General features: G+C 39.6%; 1 protein-coding gene across 1 annotated transcript in view; it reads left to right on the forward strand.

Moving 5' to 3' along the window:
• The window catches only part of LOC115041216 (neural-cadherin), a 277,317-nt gene that overhangs the window by 192,244 nt on the left and 59,987 nt on the right, over positions 1–25,086 (forward strand). The window contains exons 27-28 of the mRNA XM_029498542.1: positions 5,441–5,655; positions 21,469–21,596. Coding sequence (XP_029354402.1) covers positions 5,441–5,655; positions 21,469–21,596 — 343 coding nt within the window. The remainder of the gene's footprint in view (positions 1–5,440; positions 5,656–21,468; positions 21,597–25,086) is intronic.

Here is a 25,086-nt window from a genome sequence, read left to right on the forward strand (position 1 = left end):
ATAAAATGGATATAGTTACTTTCTACCACTGGCAGCAACTTCTTTTGTTAGCTGAATAATCAGAGGAAGACCTCTAAGACCTCTTCTGTTACGCAGGTGAAAATGGAGTTTCATTTTGTGCTGCTGAAATCTGTGAAGATGACTTCTGGGAATGATGAATTGCCGCTTCTGCCGTCACCAAAATATCATGACACACACCTTTTATGAAAAGCGAATGCAGGCCCAGAATGGAAGAGCTGAAAGTGTTTCTATGTGAACTATCAGCCAAACAGATGATAGGGAGAGAACAAGGTGAAGCAGGCGACGACATCAGCCCAGAGACACAAATTGTCACATTTTGAGTCACATGACACTACCTGAGCCTTTCAGTATCTGCTGTGTGATCTCCCAGGTTCAGCAGAGGAGAGGAGGGAAAGGTACGGTGTGTCAGGGATGGAGAAAATCTGGATGGATGCGGCAAGAGGGGATAGAAGTCAAGGAAATTTTAAAAATAAGGCAGGTTGAGAAAAGTGATGAGGAGAAAAAGTGAAAGAAATAGTACAAGAAAGAGAACCAGAGGATGAAAAGTGGAAGAAGGACAGTTGTGCACAGAAAAGAGACAGAAAACAGGAAATGATAAAAGAACATGGAAGCAGAGAAAAGAAAGCCCACAAGAGATGTGAAAGTACAAGAAATAACACATGCAGATAAGATAAGAGTTAATGCAAGATATGGCTGCTGCAGGATGGTTTTCTTTACCAGAGGCTGGACCCACGCTGCAACAAACACACACTAACAGATTATGGCCCAAGATTGAAGGCAGAACATGAAGATAATCGAGGCACTGGGATTAATAATGAGATTTGGTGAATGAGGGCGTTGGGGGTGGGGGCTGGGATTACAGCTCCCCATCCGGTGTTAACAAACACAACTCCCAGAAGACAAGCGAATGAGCAAAACAAAGCTGCCTTAAGAGGATTGAAGGGCTTGGCCATTGTGACTACGTCTCAGATTGTCTTTCACTCAGAGAATCAGGATGACATTGCCAAAACGGAAATGCAGACGTGGATCTTATGTGGATCTGACGCCTGTAAACATACACTACCATACACAATCAGACACTCCCACACAAATTACTACTGTGTGAACCGAGTGAAGGTTTTTTTTTTTTCTTTGCTGTTAAATAAAGTTAACTGGTATTGAAAAGGAAATATTCTTCGGTCAGACATGCAATTTAAATGTCTAAATCATCAAGTTAAGTGAAAGCTTGAGAATGTTTTACTGTTAAGTAGCAAGCGTTGTCATTAGTCGCTGTTTATTACTAACTTAAGGAAAAGTTGTGAGCTCTGCATCAAACTCTATTCACTTGCTCACTGAAAGCTGTCTCCAGAGGTTATTAACTCTTGTCTCGATCAAGTCAGCTTGACAGACTGAACCGAACTGAAGTTAATACATTAGCTTGGCCCTGGCCTGTCTCACTGTAGCCTGAAGAGGTTGCCTTTTCCAGAGGTCGTATTATCACCTCTTGCCGTCTAAGCTCAACAGCACCAGTAACATCGCCACAACTGGCTCCTGGCAAGACGTAACGTTCAGCAGCAGAGAGCAATAACAATTGAGATCTTCGAGATCTTAACACGGGCAACAATAGGTGAGATAGCTGCGCTAGATGACACTGAGCCCAACTCTGTATTCCCAACTTTGAAAATGGTATGAGGCTGCATTAACCTCTGATTTATTTTGTGCAGTCAGCAAAAACAACCAGAAGGTGTGAAGCTTGAACCAAAGTCTTTTCCATTCCTTCGAATACAGAGATATCTGATGTAGATGCATTGGAAAATGTCACCCTGAGAGCAAGAAAATCCTGCACATGGCTCTTGCTCAGCATTGCATATCACCGGTGATTGTAACATTTTGATCTCTGTAGACCTTTTAAAGAAGTAGTTCTAAAACTTCATGTAGCCATGAGCTTCATTAGATATGCTCACAATGTGTGATATGCAAAATAAAAAGCAGCAGTAGGATCCCAGTGAGTTTTTAGTTCAGTGTGAAAAAGGCCTTTAGTCTTTTTCTGTTGCACTTTATAACACATTTCACACATGCAGTGCATTGGAAGCTAACAGACGCACAAGTACATACGGGATCTTTTTGTATTTAATTGTTACTATCCCTCTTTTCCTGCCTTTGCACATTACATTAATATTGTTTGTGGCATATTTGTTAAGCTGCTAGTTTTTCCTCAAAGCAGCAAAGTGGCATATTCCTGCTTTATTTGCAGAGACAAAATACTATGTGCACAGGCTGTCTAATTTCTTAACTGTGTGTGCTCATGTGTCCTTTTTCAATCCTGGATGAGGGCAGAGGCAGGAAATTGAGCAACAGAAAGAATGAACATTTGGAAGAGAAATGAGCTGTCTACCAAACACCAATGAGATGTATTTGTGCGTGTGTATGCATGCACACAATCTTATAAACACGCCACTTTGTGTGGTTTTGCAGGATCCGCAAGGCTAAAACTCCGAATATCTTGAAAACTGGTTGAAGTGTGAACAACACAAACCAATGAAAAACTCACTTATTAGAGAATGGTTGAATTGCCCTGGAGGAATACCTTGTTTCTCTGAGCCGCCTAGTCAGGAGGGCAATTTATATATGCAGTATTTGCTAACAACAGGTGGATTGGGTGAGTGAGAATTTTTTATTATACCCAAACAATGCATGGATTTCTCATCAAATTCATATAGAGCTGTGAGGGCTGGAAGGGAGAACAATAGGAATGATCTTTGAGATGAGACGCACAAGAGAAAATGATGCTGGGATTTACGTAGAGCCCCTTTATATGTAACCTTGAACGACATTGCTGCCTCTGATCGGGTGTGTTTCTTTTGCTCCTTCTTTCATATCCTCATATAGCGCGGATGCTCCAAGATAGAGAGGTTAGATATCTTCTGCGTCATGGAGAAAACTGCGTCCCAGTCAGTCCTTTTAAACAAATTTAAAGTAATATATGATAATGTCTGTTGGGCTTCATAAAAGATGCAGTATATACCTACAGTCTCATTAATGTCAGCCATATCCTGGACCTGTGTGCTTCTATTCTGCTTCTTTTTCCTGCCTTCTATATTTACAACACAGGAATGAATAGATAAGGATATAAATCTTTCATAAAGTATGTATTGTATGCTAGGGAGCATAGAATGTGTCATCGAGGAGGATTTGCCACCACAGCTGAATGATTTGCACTCAGGAATTCATAATTCATTCGCAGAAATTATAGAATGTGCCCTCAATTCAATAGTTTGTGCACAAAAATAATACATTTATGCACTGTATTGTATGTAAAAAAAAATTACTGACTAGGCTTTGTCTGCACAAAGGACAGTCTGATTATCAGGCTCCCCCCCCCACATCCAATTGCAGAGACTACAGAGAGCATTAAAGGTACAAATTACGCTGAAATTTTCAGATACGTTCTTCTGAATGTGGAGCTTGCCCTTTTTCCGGTGCCCTAACCCCTTTTTTAGGATTGTGCACTTGATGCACTTGCATAGCAACAGGAAGATGAGATTCAGAATGTTTCCATGTGGAGCTGTGCACATTTCTAGCATGTCGCCACAGCAGGAGTAACTTCATTATTTATTTCCTTTCATTGATTGCCCACTCATGCTGACAAGATGTATTAACTTAATTCTAATTAATGATATATATATATATATATATATATAACTGTACAAAACATGCTGGTCCTTTGGGAGGTGAACTGTAACTTGACCCTGAGTGCTCAAATTTAGTCACCCTTGTTTCTTCAGACTTCAACAGAATATTTTTTCCACTAGTTAAATATGTCACCGGTTGCTTTCAGTCAGCGACTCTTTTAAACTCTTGGTTCTTTTAAGAACTGTAGAACTGTTGAAACAAACCTGAATATGGTTGTGGGTGGTCATGGTCTCATTTTTGGCACAAAAATGTTGCTTGTTAGGTTTAGGAATAGATCTTGGTTTGGGTTAAATAAAGTACTTCCTGAGGGCTACAGGAAACTTTGTCGTCATGGTTACAACACAAAACAGTTTCTAATTATGAAAGCTCTCTACGGATTCAATACAGTCGAAAATGTATTAGTACTTGTGGCTTTAACTGTGTGGAGAGAGAATAAAAAATACATTTCATTACATATATTATGACATTTCCAATGTTAAATAAAAATGCAAAGAGAACGCAGGGCTCTTACTTTGTCATACGTACTTTGAGACAAATTCCCTCTGTGCTAACCTAAAAAGAAAACTTTAAAAGGGGAGTTTTATATGTCAACTAATTTCTGAGTGATAAAATGAACACATAGCATAATCCTTGAAGGTTGGATTGTGGCTGAGGTCGGTGACTCTTCCTTACAGGTGGTTTTAAGGCTCAGTTTCAGAGTACATGTTGTGAACGCAATATATAAATAATTACATTTATATTACATTTTCTCAACTCAAAATATCCTGTCTCTCTTCCTGTGCTGTTTGTTTTTTTGGGGGGGACAATCACTGATACCTCATGCAATGTTACAAATGTCTCGACAAATGTCTAGACTTACACTCAAGGAAATATATTAATAGTTGAAAAAAGCAGAAAAAGATTTCAAAGAAAGCGAATAATAAAGAAAAAAGCATCTGGGATACTGGGAACCCAAGGGTGAAACAGGGAGTGGAGGTGAGAGGTAAAAGCGAGACAGGAAGTGATATGTCAAATGAGTGGTTGTGGATGTGTGGAAACACAGAGAACTGATTTTTCTAGCAATGTGATTCTCCCTGTGGTTTTGCTACTAATGAGAACATCTGCATCAGTAAAACAGGCTGAGTCAGAGAGAGACATTTGAAGGGGATATCTGTCTTTCAGAGGAAAGTAGTTGTAGAAAGATAAACAGGAAAACTGTTGAAAAATACAAATACAGTAAAGACTTATTTATCAGTTATCTTTGACTCGGCTCCTCTGTTGGGACACCTTCACCGTCTCTCCAGGAATCTACACAGAAACTCTCTGGACTCTCATAATCCTGAGTGAGGTGACAGGAAAAGCACAGCATCCTTCACTCCACCAGCTCCTACCAGCACCGACTGCTTCCCTTCCTCTGTCCATCCTTCTGCATCTTGTCTGTCCTTTGTTCCCCCTGATATTCACCGAGGTGCAGCACTGCCCTCCCTGCCACACAAAGGTCATTTCACTCAAGAAAGATCAACACACTAGCTTCCATGGAGGGCTGGCGATGGTCGCACACATGCATTGAAATAATAAAATATTTAGCTGCAAGACTATAACATGTCTATCTCACATAGTCTTATATAGTCTCACACATAGTCTCATATAATGTTGAGACAAAAAAAGTAATATTTTCTCTAATTTTTTGGAATCAAAAATGAAAATCTGTTTACTTCCTTTCCTTTGTAATTCTGGCTCTTGATTTGCTTTGCTTTTTTTCCTCAAGGTGCCAATGCTCAGCTCAGTTTGAAGGGCCTGAGTGCCAGCAGAACAAGCACAGTTTCCATGGCAACGGCTATGCCTGGTTTCCTCCCATAATGCCCTGCTTTGAGAGTCACATGTCGCTGGAGTTCATCACGGACGTGGCTGATGGACTGCTGCTGTACAGCGGCCCCCTGGCTCAGCTGCAGGCCTGGGACCACGAGGACTTCATGGCCATAGGTATGCACTCAATAATGATCATAACCAACCAGGGACAGCTGCAACTGAAATGAAATGAAGGGAATTACTTTTACTGTGTATTTAATTGATACAATTGAATTAACATTTTGTAGCGATAGACGTCCTCAGAATAGGAAATTAAAATTGGACCAAAACCACTGTTTGGACAGATGAGGACTGAAATTTCAGAGTGACTATGCTTACCACATCTGTGTCCCTCAGTCCTGAGGAACCACAATTACAGCAGTTTATTAATGATATGTCTGGCTTATCTGGCTTACCCACAGATACTAAAAGCTGCACTTCAAAGAAATGTTTTTAAAGAAAAAGATAAATCTTCTCAGCCTAAGGGGTGGCATTGACTTCAAGATGACTATTACTACTGCAGGTGAGTCCAGGAATGGAAGGATTTAGTGTCAGAGACAAAGCAGAATCCAGAAAAACCTGTATCCCTGAGGGTGCATGGGAAATATATTATAGCTTATCAGAAAATAACTGAAATCATGGTTTCACAGAAAAGCTTATGAGGCGAAGATGTGAGATTAATGTCTAAAAATCAGATTCAGTGTCTGAAAAACATAAAGTCTGACAATTGACAGTTAAAACAGTTTGCTGAAACTGTTTGAGAAATGCCAATAATAGACAGCAGGCATCCGGTTTGTGCGGCTTCCATTGGTATGCGGTATCATTGATGGGGCACTTGAGATCATCTGACTTCAGGATTATGTTTTATCTGCTAACAGGAAAAAGCACAACCAGTGGACAACAATGTCAAAGAAGCGAATAACATGGAAAAAATTAATTTCAGTGGAATTTCCATTGGAATTTCTATCCAGTGAGCTTGTACATGCAAATTTGTGTCTTGGCAGTGTTAACCTCTGAGGGAATGTGCAGCCACAGAGTTGTAACTGGAGGAAGCTGTAATATCTTGTTAGCCATGTTGCACCGTGTGTTTTCATTTAACACCCTCTGTCAGAGGAAAAAGGCTCCACAAGGGGAAATGGTGTGCAAACACTTGACACTCGCCAATCTTACACATATGTCTCTGTCATCATCCTGCCATTAGCAGCTGAGCAAACATGTTTGCCAGCTGTCACATTAGCATGCCCCCCATCAGTAAAACCTTTTTTTTTTTTGAAACTATGTATAGTTTATGGGAGCTTTTGTTACTACAAAATAAGGAAGGCTTTCAGACATTTATCTTAGTTTTTCCCTCTTCATCAACTTGGTGTGGGGTAATGAGGTTGATCCAAGCCATCCTTATTCGGTATTAGCTTAATTAAGTTTAAAAAAAAAAAAAAAAAGTAAATGACCCGAATCACAAAGACACAAAGATTCCCTTTTTTCCCTTCATACAGTTTTCTCCCATTTTTTCTTGAAAATATCCCGTCCTGTTTAGAAGATGTTTAGATGGAGGCAGCCTTGGCTAAAAAAAATTAAATAAAATAAAACATTCCAATATCAATAATATTCCAATAGCACATGCTGTCATCATTAGTTAAAGCGTAAACACAAATACAGCTGGAAGACACTTCAGTTCACTTTCTAAGTCCCCTCTTTCTCTTGAAGACTAATGAATGTTACAAGACAAGAACACAATTCCATCGCAGATCTAATTCCCAATGTGTATTACCTCGCCACGACGTGGGGATTAGGCGGTGACACTCTTTGATTTTGATCTTATTAAAAGTGACACCCCATGCACTGTAAATACAATTGTTCTGTTTTGTTTTGTTTTGTTTTTTCACAACTTAGAAAAGGAAGGATATGCGGTAGATAGTTGGTTGTACGCACTTTTGGTTCGAAAAATATTAAAAGTACTGAGCTTTGGCAGGTTTACATCAGGATCTTAAGGGAGAATGCTTGTTGTTTTTTTTTTTATTGCTTTGGCAATATTGTTGAACTTCGAGACAATAAAGCTTGTGTAATTGAGGGTGGCAGGCAGGCAGGCAGGCATTGTAGACAGGCAGACAGAGAACAAAATGTCTTGTACATCTTGGTAAATTTAGTGTTTTAATCTGAGAGACTCACGCCTCCTTGTCTTTCCTTCTTCCCTTCCTTTGGTTCTCTCTTGTGAGAAATGCTGTTGTTCCACCACTGCCAAACTAATATGTGTGGGAGGTGAGGCCCGCCTGGAGAGACGGATATGTGCGCAGAACGAGCAGGTTTCACTCGATCATTTCTTTAGCTGTGATTGTTGTCAGGAGGTCTGGGTGCAACTAAAAGCCAGTCAACCACTCGTTGTCTCACTGGATCCTAAAGAGTTTATTTAGAGGGTTTATTAGTGGAGTGAGAGCTGATTTGTCACAGTGCAAACTGTAATTACAGTAAGGTTGGACATATTTAGAGCTCTAATTAACTTCTTTTAAGGTTCACTTACTGCATGTAACAAATCAGTCATCAGGTCTAGACTGTGCCTGTATGTATGTAAGTCTAACAATGTGCCAAACAGTGTTGCAATTATGGAGGCTGCTAAATGGAGATCATTAGAAAAAGCATTAACAGATAATTCCAGTTTATTCCAACTTCTTTTCATAACCGGCTCGCTTCTCTTGGTCATTGAGCTTCTGTTTGGGCCACGTGATTAAAACGATCTGTTGCTTTCCATGTTTCTGTATTCTGCATCCTGTCATTTCCACGTCCCCATGGCAACCTAATTATCAGAGAGATCAGAAAATACAAAGGCAAAACACAGAATCAACACATTGGGTGAAAATTGAGAGAAACTGTAACTGTAAAATAGCTGTAAAGCTATTTAACATTGTTAGGCTAAAGATTATTTGGAACTAAAACTACCCATCAGATAACTTCATAACAACAATCAAAAATGACCCTGTTAACAGTCAGTGAAAGACAAAGGTTGTGTCTGAAATCATCATTTATTCTCTTTTTTCTCATGTTTTGTTTTTCTTTTTTAAAATAATAAGCTTAGAAAGACATAATGCACAAGCATAATAACCTTTATATCAGTTTAACAGTTTGCCAACTTTACCAGAACATTTTAAACCTTTTTTTTCCCCACTTCACAGCAACTTTAAAAAACTTTAGTGCTGCAATAAAACACAAAATGCCACCAGGTTTTTCTGTGTGTAAAATAGTTTGACAGAGTAGTAATAGTTTGATGGAGCAAAACCTTGCTTCAAACTTTCCCATTTTCAGACATTAACTAAAAGCGTACAACAGAAGTTTTGCTCTTAAAAGCCTATTTTTAATGTGATGAGGCTCAACATGCTTTGCAGTGAAAACTAAACAGGATCTTAAAATGAAATCAGAATATCAGTTCGAACAGTAAAATATAACATGGAAAGCCAAGTATCCATATCCATTATCCATAGTTTGGGAGCACAGTAGTAGTAAGACAGCTGGGTGCCTATTTCCTATAAAGCAGTGCTATTACTACCCATGACTGAGAGAACCTCCGCTATAGCCTACTAAGGTTTTTATGTGACAGGTTGAAGAACTTGAAAATCTATCCTGAAAAATCCAGGAACCACATTTTGAGACGGGGCCCCTCTTTAAGAAAGCAAAGCAACAATAGTTAACACTGCACCACCTTGTCTCTGGTTGTCACTGAGCCATCATTCTTACATTCCTGCATTCTCCACCAACCGGAATACAGAGAAGTTTGGTTTTTTTAGGAGGCACCAATGGTCTTGAACTAAACTAAAAAAAACAAAAAAGAAAACAAGAACAAGATCAGACAGGTTGTTAACAACACAACTGCTCTGACTAATGATCAAAACAACTTTGTAACCAAAAAGAGTTCTGTAGGTCAAGCCGAACTTGATTGTTGTCTGAGAACTGTGATATAGACAGACACAATTATACAGCAATAACATTCCCATTCACCTTGGTTTTGTGTCTCAAATAAATCTGTGGAATTGTTTACAACCATTTCCAGATGCTGCTAGTTGAGTATTCAAATGATCAAACAAGTATCCTTCATGAAGTAAACCCATTACAACATCCATTAATATTAATATATCCTAGTTAAGCGTAGTTAACCGGTTTTCAAGCGGTTGCACTAAAGTATGAAAGTCAATGCTACGTGCTACCAAAAGGGTTTGTTTACTTTAACATATAGAACAACAAACACCATCTGATACCCAAGGATTTATGAAGAGCGTATCCACCAGCTGCAGTCAGGGATGAACCGCCATTACATTCAGATATGAACACCGGATTGCCAATATCAGATTTTTTATGAAAGGAGTGATATTGGCAGCACGTACTGCTGTGGCCCACCTACACTTCAGAGTGTACATTTCAGTAATCATAAGAGTTACAGACAGGATTTTGGAAAGAATATTAGATGTAAAATTGAGATGTAGCACAGAGGAAGGTTTTGAACATACTGTACACTGTAAGTTGAACTGAACTGAGTTATTAAATTATTCTGTCACTTTCAAAGATACCAAGCATATAAATGCCAAAAGTTAACAAAACACAAGTAATAAAGCTTGTATGCCTATTTGATTTTGAGATAAAATAGTTAATTTCAACAACAGCAGGGCTGTAGTGGAGGGTAAGCGCTGTTTACGCACCTCTGGAATTTTGGAACTAGTGTTTACGCACCTGTAAATTAGTTTACCCACATTTACGTTTACATGCATTTTATGTCTTCCTAAATAAATTTGGTTTCATTTTAAAAGTGGCAACCTGTTGTACCTACACAAGCACAAGTAATGTATCTGCCTTACTGCCTGTGGAGGCTATCGGGAAGCAGCAGGTTGTCTCTACTGATCAGTGGTGCGATACATGGTGATGCAACATTAGGCGATTTCTGTAGCGTCTCACCTCCTACAGATGCAAACAAAAGGCCTAAATTACGAAGTAAGTCCACGTTTTTGTTTTTGTTTTTTTAGCTTGTTTTGGTTCACATAAGATGACCATTCCATCAGTGACGATAACATTATCACTATTGTGCACAGCTCTTTGCTAGCGACTTCTGTTAATGTGATGCTGTACAGCGTGGAACAACGCTTATTTTCCTCTTCCAATGCAATCTCAGCTATGAAGTCACAACGACGTGTGGAAGATGTTGGTGCATGTCATTACTTCGTAGGGAAATAAAGAACAAGCTCACTCATGATATAGTGACTGTGTGAAGGCACTCAGTGATGTCCTTGGTACAGTTTAATGGTCATGCATAGCACACGTGCATGGGATAAAAACATTGGGTAACAGACTGCAGGTAGTATCCCATTTCTTTTCACAAAATGTACATTCAGCAATAACCACAATATCATCATAACCAACAATTTTGACACTGACACAACGGTCCGGTTGGGACAACATATAGTTCTACAGCACGCGGCTGCTAGCGGTCTGCCTTACTGCATCAACGTCAATCTGATCACAGACTCCATTATTTACCCACCTCTGATTTTACCACTGCAGCCCTGAATAACAGTGAACATGTAACGTAAAGAAGGAATGTACTGTTGATGTCAAAATGACAAAGAGTTGGCTTTGCTGACCAGAGAAGGTTTTGATTAAATGGGATTAGCAAGGTACAAGGGACTGGGAAATGCTTTTCAACCTCCACTTAAAAAACAAAGCTTCAAGCATTCCGCACTCATGTTGGATTGGTGCTTAGTTACACCAGGAATCAGACAAAATGGGGAGAATTACTCCCAAATCAAAGACACTGTGAGGTGAATTCTGAAGGTCTCATCCCGACAAATAGATTGCAAGTAGCACAAGTGCTGTGCAGGAAATGACAATTTGCGAGCGAATGTGCTGTCTGTGGCCAGACTTAAAGTTGAAGGCATATTTTAAAAGAGGGTTTTACAATAGTAGTTAAAATAATAGTTTCAGTGTACAGAGGGAGCAGGAGACAAAAGGGAGCGGAGTATAAGTTTAAGAGAACCACAGTGAAAGCAGACAATAAAAAGCGATGCCAGCTGGCTACAAAGGAAACTGTTGTACACCTTGAACTGCTTTTTCATTTCTGAATGTCAAGTGTCACGTGGAAACATGCTAATATACCTCCCATCATTTCCATTTTTTTTTTGACATACCAATGATGTGTGTGTGTGTGTGTGTCTGTGTCTGTGTTAAGTGAAGCTGCCCATTGGGTCTGGTCATATTCCCCACTGCTACATGCACACACACATCTCCACAAACAGCTTCTCATTGAGACGTTGGTTTTCTGTTCCAAAGCCGCCCACTCATACACACTTTATCCTGCTGCAGGGCAGCTGTACCACGCCGGCCATGCTGTGTAGGCCAGAGGAGGTGTACAACACTCGCACACTCACAAACACACAATGGGAACGTTGCTGTGCACTATATCCAATCTTCAGCCACTGGGGAAAATAGATTAGATACTTATAAAGGGAACCTGGCGTAGTTTGTGTGTGTGTGTTTAGGCCATAATAATCATGCCTAAGATGACCCTCTGTGTTGTAGTGAAACCAACATCAGATTTGTTCCCTCAAAAACAATTCTTTTCACCGACATGTAAATGTGGTTTATTCATTTGTGAAGACTTAAACTCCCATAAAAGACATTTTGAGATCACAGCAGCCATTTTTGTTAACAGTTCAGGGTCAGCTTGTTCTTAGCCAAGCTCAAGTATAGAGTTCACTCACATTGGTGGTACAAAAGAGCAGCAGTTCAAAAAAAAAAAAACTCTTTCGTTTCACTGAACAATACTGTACATATATTTTATTCATGAGTGTAAAGTAACCTTTTCAAAGGATGTGCTGCTCAAGCCACAAAAAATTGCAATTGTACCAGCTAAACTGAGCCACATCTGTGGGCAAACACTTCTGATAATTGTCAGGATTTGTTTTGGGTATTGTGTTGGCATTTTTGAGAACAGTTATTTTGATTGCTGTTTATAGAAGTCTGCTTTAAAAACAGCACGGGGAAATGCAAATATGCAGCTAATGCTTACAGCAAACTGTATTTGCATACTAATTTCTCACTTTAGCTTAATAATGGCTAATATGTATTTACAGCTAATAACAGTGCAGGCTTAGACTTTTTAATTTTAATGAATATTTAGTTGTTTGATAAAGTTGTCTACCATAAAAACTTCTACCACTGATTACTGATCAGGGCTGTTGCCCCACAATAAGAAGGTAGCAGGTTCGGTTCCTAAGCCTGGAGCCTTTTTGTGCAGTTTGTATGCTCCCCTCATGTCTGTGTGGGTTTCCTCCGGGTACTCCGGTTTCCTGCCACCATCCACAGGCATCATGTTTGGGTTAACCGGTGACTCTAAATTATCCGTAGGTCTGAGTGTGAGTGTGAGTGGTTGTTGGTCTCTGTCTGTCTCTGTCTGTTGGCCTTGTGACGGACTGGCGACCTGTCCAGGGTGACCCTGCCCAATGTGAGCTGGAACTGGCTCCAGCACCCCGTCCCCAGCAAATAGATTAAGCAGTTGAAGATGAATTTGTGTATGTGGGTCTCCCCAGTTTGTATCAGCACAACAGTTTTCGACAGCACAATGGCCATCACGCTCTCTGGATATGTCGTCCATGTTTATGTTCTGTTTTTGAAGTGTTTGTTGCCTTACCGCCACTGATGATAATAGGATCGTAATAATACCTATCACTGGCTCTGGGGGTATTGCTCAGTGCTGATCTGACCTATAATTTCATTGCAGTAGGTTTGTATACCTGTCTTATCATACTAGGATTTGTTGACTAGATAGAAATTTGACTCAATAGTTTAGGTGTAATTACTTAGAAGTTATTAGAGTTGTTCCATTTCAGTTCCCAAATATAAAGGCATTTAAAAAAAAAAATCAACAACACAAAATTCTATTTTCTTTGCTTCTCTCAAGGATTTAATGTCAGCTGTTGAAGCACAATATCAGCAATTCGTTATAATTTATTCTGGAAAGTCCCAGATAAGGGCAGAATGTTCAACACCAATAGCATTTGAAGACACCTCACACATAATAATTATAACAATAATAATAATATAATATTTATTCATAAAGCACATTTAAGAACACAGTAGTACATTCCGTGCTGTGTCTGAGTACAAATAATACAAAATATACATAACACAAAAAGATACACACAAAGAGTTAAAGAATAAAAACAGCCACCAATTTTCAGACTCAGGTAAATGCTGCCGAACATAAGTGTGTTTAAGTGAGGCATCCTGTTGTCAAAGGAGAATCAGTTTCAGGCTTTGGGCCACTTCCAAGAAAGTTTAGGACCCTCCGTTCTCCAGTCTGTTTTTAGGGACAGTGAGAAGCAGCCGCTCAGAAGACCTCAATGGCCTGGAAGAGGTGTAGCTACTTTAAAGTTCTGACACATATGATAGTGCAAGTTCAATTAAATACTTAAAAACAAAAAGTGAATGTTTCAAATGAATCCTGTACTGCACTGGGAGCCAGTGTAGAGAGGCCAGAACTTGGGAAATGTGATTGGCATGGCGGATTCTCTTTAAAAGACTTGCAGCTGCATTTTGCAGTGGTCCAAGCATGAGGTGATAAAAACATGATGAGGCGTTTGAAATTGGGAAAAGATAAAATTTACTTTGACTTGGATGATCACCTGAGTTGATAAAAGCACAATTAAATCACGGAGTTTATCTATTCGTCCATCTTTACATCACGGTCCACTGAAGAGCACATAAGTTCACTGATGCTAAGGGGAGAGAAACAAGACGGACTACAACTGCAAACACTGGAAGGTGATAAGCTCCATTCTGAAACAGTAGCACAAGTTTTTACAGGAATTGTTTCCTCCTTGATTCATTTAGTTTTGAGGTTGATGTTGCACTTCTCATAATCCCATTGAGTCAAATGTCTAAAGGTTTGTTTTAAAGGAATTGTCTATTATTCCTAGATTCATTGTGTATGAGTTCCAGTCAAATTAAATAAAAAAAGAAATGGCTCCTGTTTAAAAGCCATTCAGTCATCCTCAGTGCTGGTTGACAGGAAGGAAAAAATGAGATGAAAAGAAACTTCTCCAGTGATTATTTTATCCTCCAATGTGTGCTGTTGAACATTATAAAAAACAAAAGAAACAACTGTTATAACCCCTATTAGACCGTTTGCTTTTTGGATTATACAATGTCATTACTTTGTTATCGTATCAGATATTTGTATTCAGTTTTACATCATTTTTATTTTATGAATTTGAATTCTGACCAGAAAATGCCACATTGACCTTGAGCTTTCAGCTTCAGTGATCAAATTCTGTTGAATCAAGTAAATTCAAGAGTCCGACTGAATATCCTGAGATATTGTGCAGCTCTTTTCGACAAAAGTGCTGTCTGCACCTGTTCACTTATGGAGGGTTTTTTTAACTGATAAAGATTGAATTGAATAAATAAGAAAATATTATGCTGTAAGACATGATACATACAAACTGTAGATTTCCTCTACAGTATGGCACAAGATGTCAGAGGAAAAATCTTTCCTCGTCTCAACAGATCTATTTTTTTTTTTTTTTACTGGGGTAATTTTGTTGACTGCTTCTGGCACAGCCTGTCGGCCTACCTTAAAGGAATATTTGAATATTGTAGGGAAACACGTTTATTTGCTCTACAGCCTCTTGACATGTGCAATGAATTTTCTGGAGACTTGTCATCGCTGTTAGGTTGCCGGGCAACCGGGAGACTGCAAGGAGCCTTCAGGAAATTGCCAGCCAAGAAATTGTCAAGCAAACGACCTGTAATAAAACTACAATTTGTCAACTTGTGCAGATTCAATCAGTTATAAGATGATATATTAAGTTAATCGGCGAGTTTGAGAGGTGAACATAGGTAGCCCTGCTTCCTGTCTTTATGCTAAACTAAGCAAGGTGTTATTTTTATATTTTGACGTTATCAGCCCTCTCAATTAATTGAACATTGTAGTGAATTTGCATATTTCCAATTAAGTCAAAAATATTCCCTGACCTTTTTTTTTAGTTATATACATGTGTTCTATATAGAGATATTTTTGAATATAGTATAGTATAGCAGTAAAGAGAATCGTGTTCTCCAAGCCTAGCACCTTTAGAGGTTGTCAGATACAGACTTTTTTTTTTCCATAGGACTGCTCCCGATACCAGACACCTGACCAACGTGGTCTCATCAGCAATGTCCCACTTTGCCCTCGGTGGTGGCTGTGAGATTGATTGTCACCAAAACGATTTGTGTTCAGTGAGTTCAATAATTATTGATGAACATGGCTGAAAGCTTTGGGCCATCTGACATGATCCTGAACAACCTTCACACACGCATGCAAGGAATTACAGCTGGAGGCTAAAGCTTGTCCAATCAATTGACAAATTAACAATAATGATTAAATTTGTGTAATTACAGCACCCTTCCAGAGTTTGCTTTATTTGGGGGGGGCACATCAGGACTGAGACGAAGGGGCTTTTGTTTTCAACTTTTCCCTTCAACCAAAAAGAGCATATTCTCTTCATGATGTGTTGTCAGAGATTAATTCACACAGAGTGAGAATGGAGGGTTTAGTCATGAATAAATGGAACAACAGCGGGGATCCAGCGTAAACACACGGATACACTTTGGCATTATGTTCATTTTCCACTGAGCTGTTTTATTGCTGTGCCCCCCCAGTTTAGCTATGGAATGGCTTTGGAATAGGAACTGCTGCTGGATGTGGAGATCCAATATGCGTTGGCTGCGGGGCTGGCTAGCTAGCTGACAGATCGTTTATACAAGACGTGCTCTGCCCTGCACTTGCTGCATCACCTGCTGATTTTTTTTACATAAGCTGACTTCTTTGTGGCATAAAGCGACTGCTTGTCTGTATGTATGTGTGTGTGTGTGGGTGGGTGATGCTGGGTATGTGTATGGTTGTGTGTGTGTGTGAGTGCGCGCGAGCGTGCGGCAGTATGATTTGTAATGCTGTTTATGCAGTCCATATGCTCGCGGTTTGACTCCTGTTTATCCCCAGGTCGTCAGAAGAGGAGGACATTTTTTATACTGAAGAGCCCCAACTCTGTGGGAGCTCAAGTTCTGCTCGCACCCAAAGCATACAGGGTTACTGTGTCTCGCTCTCTCTGCCTTCCCCTCCCTCTCGTCTGTCTCAGAGTAGGACATAATGAATTACGTATGAGTCGCAGATAAGAAGCCTGGTCATGTGGATGACCCTTCTAAAAGCAAAGTCTTGTCCTAACCCTGGTACACCCAGAGCGTTTAAGAGTCATGCTGGTCCCTATGAAGCTGTACTTATCCATTTGGTCTGCCAGCCTGCTGTAGCCCGGCAAGCCTCCCCTCTCCCTGTCTGACTTCTGTTTGTGTCTCTGGCGCTCCTTTCATACATAAGAACTCTTTTCAGTAGTTCTTGTGTCAACAATGAGGACAATAATCTGTGTGTCTTTAAAAAGGTCTTTTTGAGTTGTATTTCTGTTATACTAGAGTTTTAATTGTTGCTACTTCACAATTTGAAGCAATTTTAAAATGATGAGTGATTTAGAAATCAATTCATTCTTTTCTCCTGCTCTGGAGCCTTTTTCACATGAATTGTATATGAGAGACAAATCCTGCAGAGCTGCTGCATCAAACTATAGATTTGTTTGGACTGATATGTCACCTATTGTTTGCTGTTCATTTGCTGTGCTTCATGGCTTGTTCAAATATGTTACTTAGGTTTCTCTCTCATTATAACATTTGCTGCCATTTTAATTATTTCTATAATTAAAAAAAAGGAAAAATATCTATCATGCATAATAAGGCAAGTGATTAGGCGTGGTTAGTTTGTATTTGTAAGCAGCAGGCAGCAGCTTTCTGTTAATCAAGAATGTCTTGTATGGGAATCACAGGAATGAAATGAATAATGTGGTTTGTTGATGAGGGAGTACCAAAACAGACCAACTAAAACACAAAACAGAAAAACTGTTCTAATGGCTGCAAAGTGAAGGGAGAAGAGCAGAAAGCACATTAAATATATTCTCTTGACCTCCCGTGTCTATCTAACATCAGAACTATTTAGTAGCTGTGTTTTGACCATGTTTAACTTTGTTGTAATAAAATGACAGTCCCCCAGGCTTTGAATATCCCTGAAGATGTGAATTCTGAAAGCATCAACCTCTATTTGAACCCCTCAACAAAACCAGATGTAAAAAAATGGCCATTATTTCTGATATGGGCAGCACAGCTGCATAGTTGTTAGTGTTGTTGCCCAACAGTAAGAAGGTTGCGGGTTCAATTCCCGACCTGGGGCCTTTCTGTGCAGAGTTTGCTTGTGTTCACCTTGTGTTCCCCCCACCGTTCAAAGACATCATGTTTAGGTTAATTAGTCACTCTAAAGTGTCTGTAGGTCTGAGTGTGAGTCTGAGTGTGTCTGTCTCTGTGATGGACTGGTGACCTGTCTAGGGTGACCCCGCCCTCACCCAGTGTGAGCTGGGATTGGCTCCAGCACCCCCTGCAACCCAAAACAGAAAAGCAGTTGAAGAAGAATAACCTAATAACCTAACCCTCTTAAGAATAATAATGTAATATTATGCATGGGCAACCCCAAGACCATATTTGGGAGATTATACTCAACAGAGAAGATCTGTCTCTTCACATATCGGTTTCTTTGTCTGTAAAAAAACATCTGTACCCTGTTCCACTCCAGATTGTGGGAATAATGTTGAATAATAATTCAGACTTGGATAGTCTTTGATATTGAAGAAAAAAAAAAGGTACAGAGCTTTAATCGCTGCAAGCCTGTTAAGCACAACAAAACTGTTAGAAAACTAATTGAATCACTGAATCAAGTACCTGATTCACACTCATCTGATAGAGCGGCAGCACTGGAGAATATGGCAGCCTTTATTTCTTTGCTTTCTGTTAGTCTTCTCATGCCTTCAAGTTCCTCTGCTCATCTCGCCTCTGATCCTCCCCTTTTTCTTCTGCCAGCAGACTTCATCTCTCATTTATTTCCCCTCAATGTCCATCTCCTCCATTCCCCTCTTACCTGCCTGTCACCTTTTTCTTCTTCCTTAAAGTCACTCGTTGCCACCCTGCCCCCCCTCGTGTTTCTCCTCGCTTCCTTTTCTTTCATCTTGCTACTTCCTTTACCCCCCTGTGCTCCTCATTTGGGACTGCTGAAGTCTGTCCTCATCTCCTGGGATAATGTCACGTCAATCTTGAGAAAATCGCTCGGTGGCCAGGCCAGCCCATCAGGCAGTCAGTCTATACTGAATGGGGGTCTAGGACTCTGTCTGTGCTTACAACTAGAATACATGTGTCTGTATGCATATACCAAATATGAAAAGGTCTTTCTTGTCAAACGTATGCAGTTGTCCTTTGAGTACATATCTCCGGCTCAGGCCTATTGGGCTGCCCTGCTATGGGTGTAAAAGGAGGGTTGAGGGAACATATTGTTGGCATAAAAAATTCTCCTGAGAGGGACCTGAAGAATGGAAATTGAGGGACTGAGATGAGTGAGATAAAGAAGAAACAAAAGGGAAGGTGAAGGGTCCCTGGCATTGTAGTAAATGGGAAAGGGAATGAATTAGACGACCAAGATTTAGGGAGACGACAACAGATAAATTGAACAAAGGAGGGAGATTTTTGGATTGAACTGATATATTGAATTTGCTCTGTTCGTACTGGTCAATTGTCAGGCCTCTGCCAATATATTAAGATTAATTGGATCATTCCTGAAGTGCAGCAGCAACTCATTTTGCAGCTGGAGCAGGATAAAACACCATGCAGGTAAATGAAGAAAAGTTGAGAGGCTAACAGCAAACTTGCACTCCCTGAGGATTAAAAAAAAAAAAAAACCCAACACAGCCATGGCATTGGATTCTTTTTCTCCTTTTTTGCCTATATGAGAGGTGGCATAATGAAGTATGGGGCACTCATCACAAAGGCACATATCAGCTTTGACAAGGCAATTAGAGAAGAGCAGTATCTCACCCACTCAACGTTTAATTTATTCTAGCTCAAGGTGAAGATGCAGTAAGATCAATTTTGTGAAATCGTTTGAGAAGGTGATTATAATGCTCCTGCACACAAAGATTAAGGATTAGCACATCTCCATACATTACATAAGATAAGTAATTTCGATAGAAAACAGTGGTTGCATGAAAGGGAGAGTTAAAGAGTGCCAGTAGAAAGCGTTTGTGAATTATTTGAAAGCAGTACAATGTAAAAAAAAAACCCAACACGTCAGTTGTGATGAGAAACTAAATGAAAGGGTGAAGCAAAGCAGAAGGTAAAAGAGAGACAGATGAAAGCGCGTTGATAGACAGACTGACGTTGCAAGAGAGGCAGCAAGAGGGATGACGAAAGCTCAACTGAAGTCAGACACACAGTAGATTGAAGAGCACTAAGAAGAGAATATGATTTTTGTCAGCCTGTTTGACTTCCAACTTCTACTGACTCGAACTAAAGCAATAAGCCCGAGGGGGCTCTACGGTGGCTTTAAAAGAGCTACGGGGCTTCGCTAAGCACGACGAAAGCTGATTATTTGAATTTATCTGGATGTTGTTGAAATGGTGTTCAGCTACTGCTGATGCTGGAACAGGTGGGATTGACTGCAGATGAGCAAAGTTTGCAAAAAAATCTTGACAATTTTGAAACGCTGTTGTAATGTTGAAATATAATATTTGAATTATAATATAAACACATACAATAATAATTATTTAGAAATAATATTTAAAGTTTCAAATATTGTTCAGCAAATCACAGCTAATCAAGCACCAACGTTATCTTTTAGAAATGAGGACAAAATTAGAATTTGGCTACATTCACACTGTAGTTTTCCTTTACAGTTCTAACTCCATTATTTACTGCAAAGACGGCAGTTTGCCAGACGAGGCGATAACCGAAAAGTGCCAAATGGGAGTGCTCAAAATTAAAGATAAGAACAAATGCTGCAGTGGGAGTCTGAATCCCTAATTCTGCAGTGGGTGGTGTGGAACATCTAGCAATGGGGGTGGCAGTGGGGAAAATTGAGAACAATGAGCTATTGGACATGAACTGTGACGGCCTACTATTATTTTTAATTGAATACAAGCAGCAGGAGACATATGACAGTGTTCATATAAGCCCTAACTTCAAAACAACATAATTACAACATGTTTTTTCCTGAAGTCGCTACCGTCAGAGTAGTAATTTTCACATTTACTGAACTGAATGTAAAACATTTCGCCATCATTGTCTTTCTCTGTAAGTTAAATTTTTGTCCTCACTGTCACACACGCTGCATTCATGAATAGGTGAAGCAGTCCTTAATGTAGCAATCAGCTGCGTGATAGTCACATTAGGAAGGACTGCAGTGCACTAAAATGACAGCAAAAACAGTAACAGGCTGTCTCTGACGGTGGCTAGACATTTCATAAGTAATAAGATCAACAGTTTTATCCTCTTGGCCTAATAAAAAAAGAGAATATCTTAGTGGAAATGGAGATCGAGTTTTATAAAATCAAGCAATTGTAAGTTGGTTGTATTAAGTAAGATGTCATGGACAATAAGATGCTTAGTGTTCAGCGTTGTGAACTTTTGAAGTTCAGCATACATGATGATGGATTGCTGTTGGCGGATGGCAGACATGCGTTCCCATAATTCCTTACTTATGCACACAAGCAGCCTTAGTCACTTCATTAACTTTTAATTTCCCATTTGAGTAAGTCGGAAAATAGAATATAATAACTTTTGTCTGATATTTGTTGACTGCTGTGAGATGTGAAGGCACATTTCTCTCGCTGACAGTGTGATGAGTGCTGTTTAAGAGACTTTGAGGGCCATCATCAAATCTTTGTTGTCAACACACCAAACTATTGACAGGAGCTCTGAAAACTATTCAATATTTCATGAAAACCTGCTGATTTCAGTGAAAGTAATCTCACCCCTCACCAATCCTCCCTGTCCCTCCCTTTCCCTCTCTCCATCTAGAGCTAATAGATGGGACCCCCACCCTGAAAATCAACCACGGCTCTGGCACAGTGGTGCTACAGTTGCCAGGCAACGTGAATGTGGCAGACAGGCGTTGGCATCGGCTGGATGTCCGCAGCAACAGCAAGGTGGGATGCTTCACCCATTTAACACCATTTAACAAATGTGTGTCGGGTAGATTCACACTGAGCAACACTGGAGGGCAAACAAGTTTCCTTTTTTCCTTTGAGGTTTATACTTTCATCACCCAAAAAACAAAAAACAAAACATCTTTCTCCTTCAAAATTATTTTTTTTACTTTTTGCGTAAAATGTCAAACAGCACAGCTGTCAGTTTCATACAGGTTCATACAAACACATCATGTTTATCCTTCCTGCACTGTGAAAGGCATGTCATTTTCTAATGCAAAAAAAGAAATGGGTGTAACAGCCTTCGGCTCTGTCCTTCTAGTGATTATCTAACTCCATTCTGTTCACTGAGACAAATATCGTAAAGTAGAGGACACAAGTAATAAATATGTTTGTGGTTGATGGGAAAAAAAAAAGCCTATAGATGACTAACTGGAGTTCCTAGTATTTACACATACTGACATCCATCGCCATGAATCATATACCGTAAGAACTTGTTCAATTTTCCATCTTTAAGTTGACAGAAAATGTACTAGAGTGTATGTTTGTCCTTGGATGATGCAGAAAGATGGACGCAGCCTCTGAGACGTCACCCATAGATTTCTGAAGATCTGTTTTGAAACTCAGCGAGTCGCTCTGTCGTCACCATGTTGGCAGCAGCGGGTTGTCACTTTGTGTTCCACTGTTGTATTAAAAAGTGCACACAACAGTGTTCAAATAAAAGAACTGAGTGATTGATTGATAATGGGAAAACAAGATGAGCACATATGGACTTTGTGTCCTTGCCGACAACCAACATAAGGCACTCACCTTCTCACCCAAAAAGGCCATTTCCACAATTATGCATCACTTTCAATCTCAATAAAATAATGAAACAGATAAGTTATATTAAAACTTCACCCCTATTAGTGCTGTGTAGTGTAGGGGTGAAGTTACCCGTAAGGAAGAAAAGTAGCTATAAAGGCTAAAAACCTTCATAGCAGGCTGTAAACATGTTTATTTCTGCTGTAAAGTTGGACATGAGAGTCTTTGGGGACTGACTCACTGTTGTAGCCAGCATTTCAAAGAAGTGCAGAGTTTAGCATTTCCATGTTGACTCTTTTCAGCCCTGATGTTGGCACTTTTTATCTCAATTACATGAGCATCATTTACGTTTTGGCCATATTTTATGCATGATTGCAAGCACCACTCTGAACCTGTCGATGTGTGGAGATGGCCCAAAAATACGTTCCACTTGTTGCATCTGTTCTGAGCATTAACACCTTCTGCAAGGGAACGTGATTAATCACGGCTGATCTGAACACCAAACACATCACTGAGATCCCAAATGGAGAAGTCAAATTATTCAGACCAAACAACGTGTCTTGTCACAAGTAAGAACAGTAAACACAATCTTACAACATGGCTTACAACATGGCTTACAACTCATTCAGTCTGACCTCCAAATATCACTCATTTGGCCCCATGAAACGCTAATTGACATGATTATTTCCCAGGGACCTGAGTGGGAAAGAAGTAATTTATCAGTGCAGAACTCTCTGCACTGTACAGGACAAAGGGAGGTAATAGTGTTGAGAATGAGACAAATGATTGCAATGGCCGTTTGACATTTTCTCCCCAGGATCATTTCTGGCTAATTAAATTAGTGTGAAATTAAGCTAATCTTCATTTTGCCAAGGACTACGTAGAGCTTTTCACCTCAAAGCACTCAAACATAACTGTGGCCATATAGTTCTTGTCCCTCTTGAATATCAAAAAGACTTTTATATAACCCAGCTCGACATATTCAATCTCAGCCTTCTTCTGGGTAAATAAATTCAACATAGATGAAAACTGCCTTCATAAAAACGCAAATAGGAAAGATTTTCCATCAGAACTGTGCCAAAATAAAAGCTTTATTTCTTTCTTTTTCAAAACTGCCATCAGGAACTTTGCTTTGCTAGCCAACTACCATAAAAATGTGTTTGCATGTGTATAAAATTTGTACCCTTTGTACCCTAGTTTTATTCAGTAACACACAATTATTGTGACAAAAAACACCAAAAAAAAAAACCCTCAGTTTTGTGTGTTTTTATTTGTTTCTTTAGATGTAAGAAGGCAGCATCAGGCTGAGCTTCATCATCACATGCATGAACATGAGTACTTTGCTTTTAGTGGTCAAAAGGAGAGTGGCCAGATGAATACATGAATGCCCTGAGACTTTGAGGGAGACAACAGCATTTCCTAAAATTGCATGAATATGAGAATGTTTGAGAATGAACTGAACTGAACTGTCATCTTACCTGACCTGGCTGTGGTATGGCATGAGAAAAAAGATACTGTATTACAGACATTGTGGTCAAGTCTGACCCGTGCAGCATAAGGACAACATACAACAACAGGCCGTGTGAATGTTAGCTCATTCTTTTTAAGGGCCCATTGGTCTTCATGAAATTCCTCACAAACAGGTGAAACACGAGGTGAACTTGTGCATAAAGTAAAAAATAGCAATCCACAATGATGTCATCTTTTGGTTTGCAGTGTTACTTTAAAAAGGTAATTAGTTATACTTACAAGCTATTTATGATTAAAAAAAAGTAATAGAGCTATTGAGTTACAGAATTATAAAACGAACTAGTTACCAGGGAAACTATTACATTTTGCAGTATTTTATTATTTTAATTATTGTGGTTTGTGGTTTAGGGCATGAACAACTTCCCATGTCTGCTTCTGATTGGCTTATCATGACATTTTTCGCAACCTTTGACAATCATTACCACTTCTGATGCAGTTGCAGTTTTAGTAATGCGGCCCATATAATTGTAAGATTATTACTGAAAAAAGTAAAGCTGTTCCATCACTAGTTAGTTTGTGACCTGACATTTTGAAGCCATAAGTTTGTAACTTGGATATTGTCCGTTTTGGCTTTTTGAAAGAAGAGGAACCCATATTTGGAGGAGAAGGTGGAGCTGGGGAGGAGTGAGTGATGGAGCTGACTTGCTTTGTAGTCGATCTGGATTGTCAGGAAGGTTGCCATGTGTGGCGCAGTCTGTCGCTACAGCCCCTGCTATATGGTCGAATTTTCCTCTAAACGGAAGCACCATTTAAAAATTACACATGTTGTTGTATTGAAGAAGACTTGAACACAAACTCATGAGGAAAATGTTTACTGAACTAATAAATCTAGTGAGACGTAGGGCCATTTATAAATACACAGCTGTAGACTTCAGGAGTAGTAGAGGTAGGGACGATGAGTCATAGAGAGGTCACTGGTTCCGAAATCACTTTGAGTAGCAATAGATAACTCAACACCTCTGGAGCGCACTGTGTTGTGTAGATAGTGTGAGCAACGTGGCCCATCCTTTGCAAACAACTCTAAACTTGTGACAGAGCCAAAGTAATCTAAGTTTGAAACTTTTCAGTTGCACAATAGTAAAAAGCACAAAACCTGTTAGAAAGACTGACAGACTGAGCCTGTCCTCCCATGTCTTTGCAGAAGTTATCTGAGTGT

The sequence above is a fragment of the Echeneis naucrates genome, chromosome 3, assembly GCF_900963305.1.
Source record: "Echeneis naucrates chromosome 3, fEcheNa1.1, whole genome shotgun sequence".
Lineage (NCBI taxonomy): Eukaryota > Metazoa > Chordata > Actinopteri > Carangiformes > Echeneidae > Echeneis > Echeneis naucrates.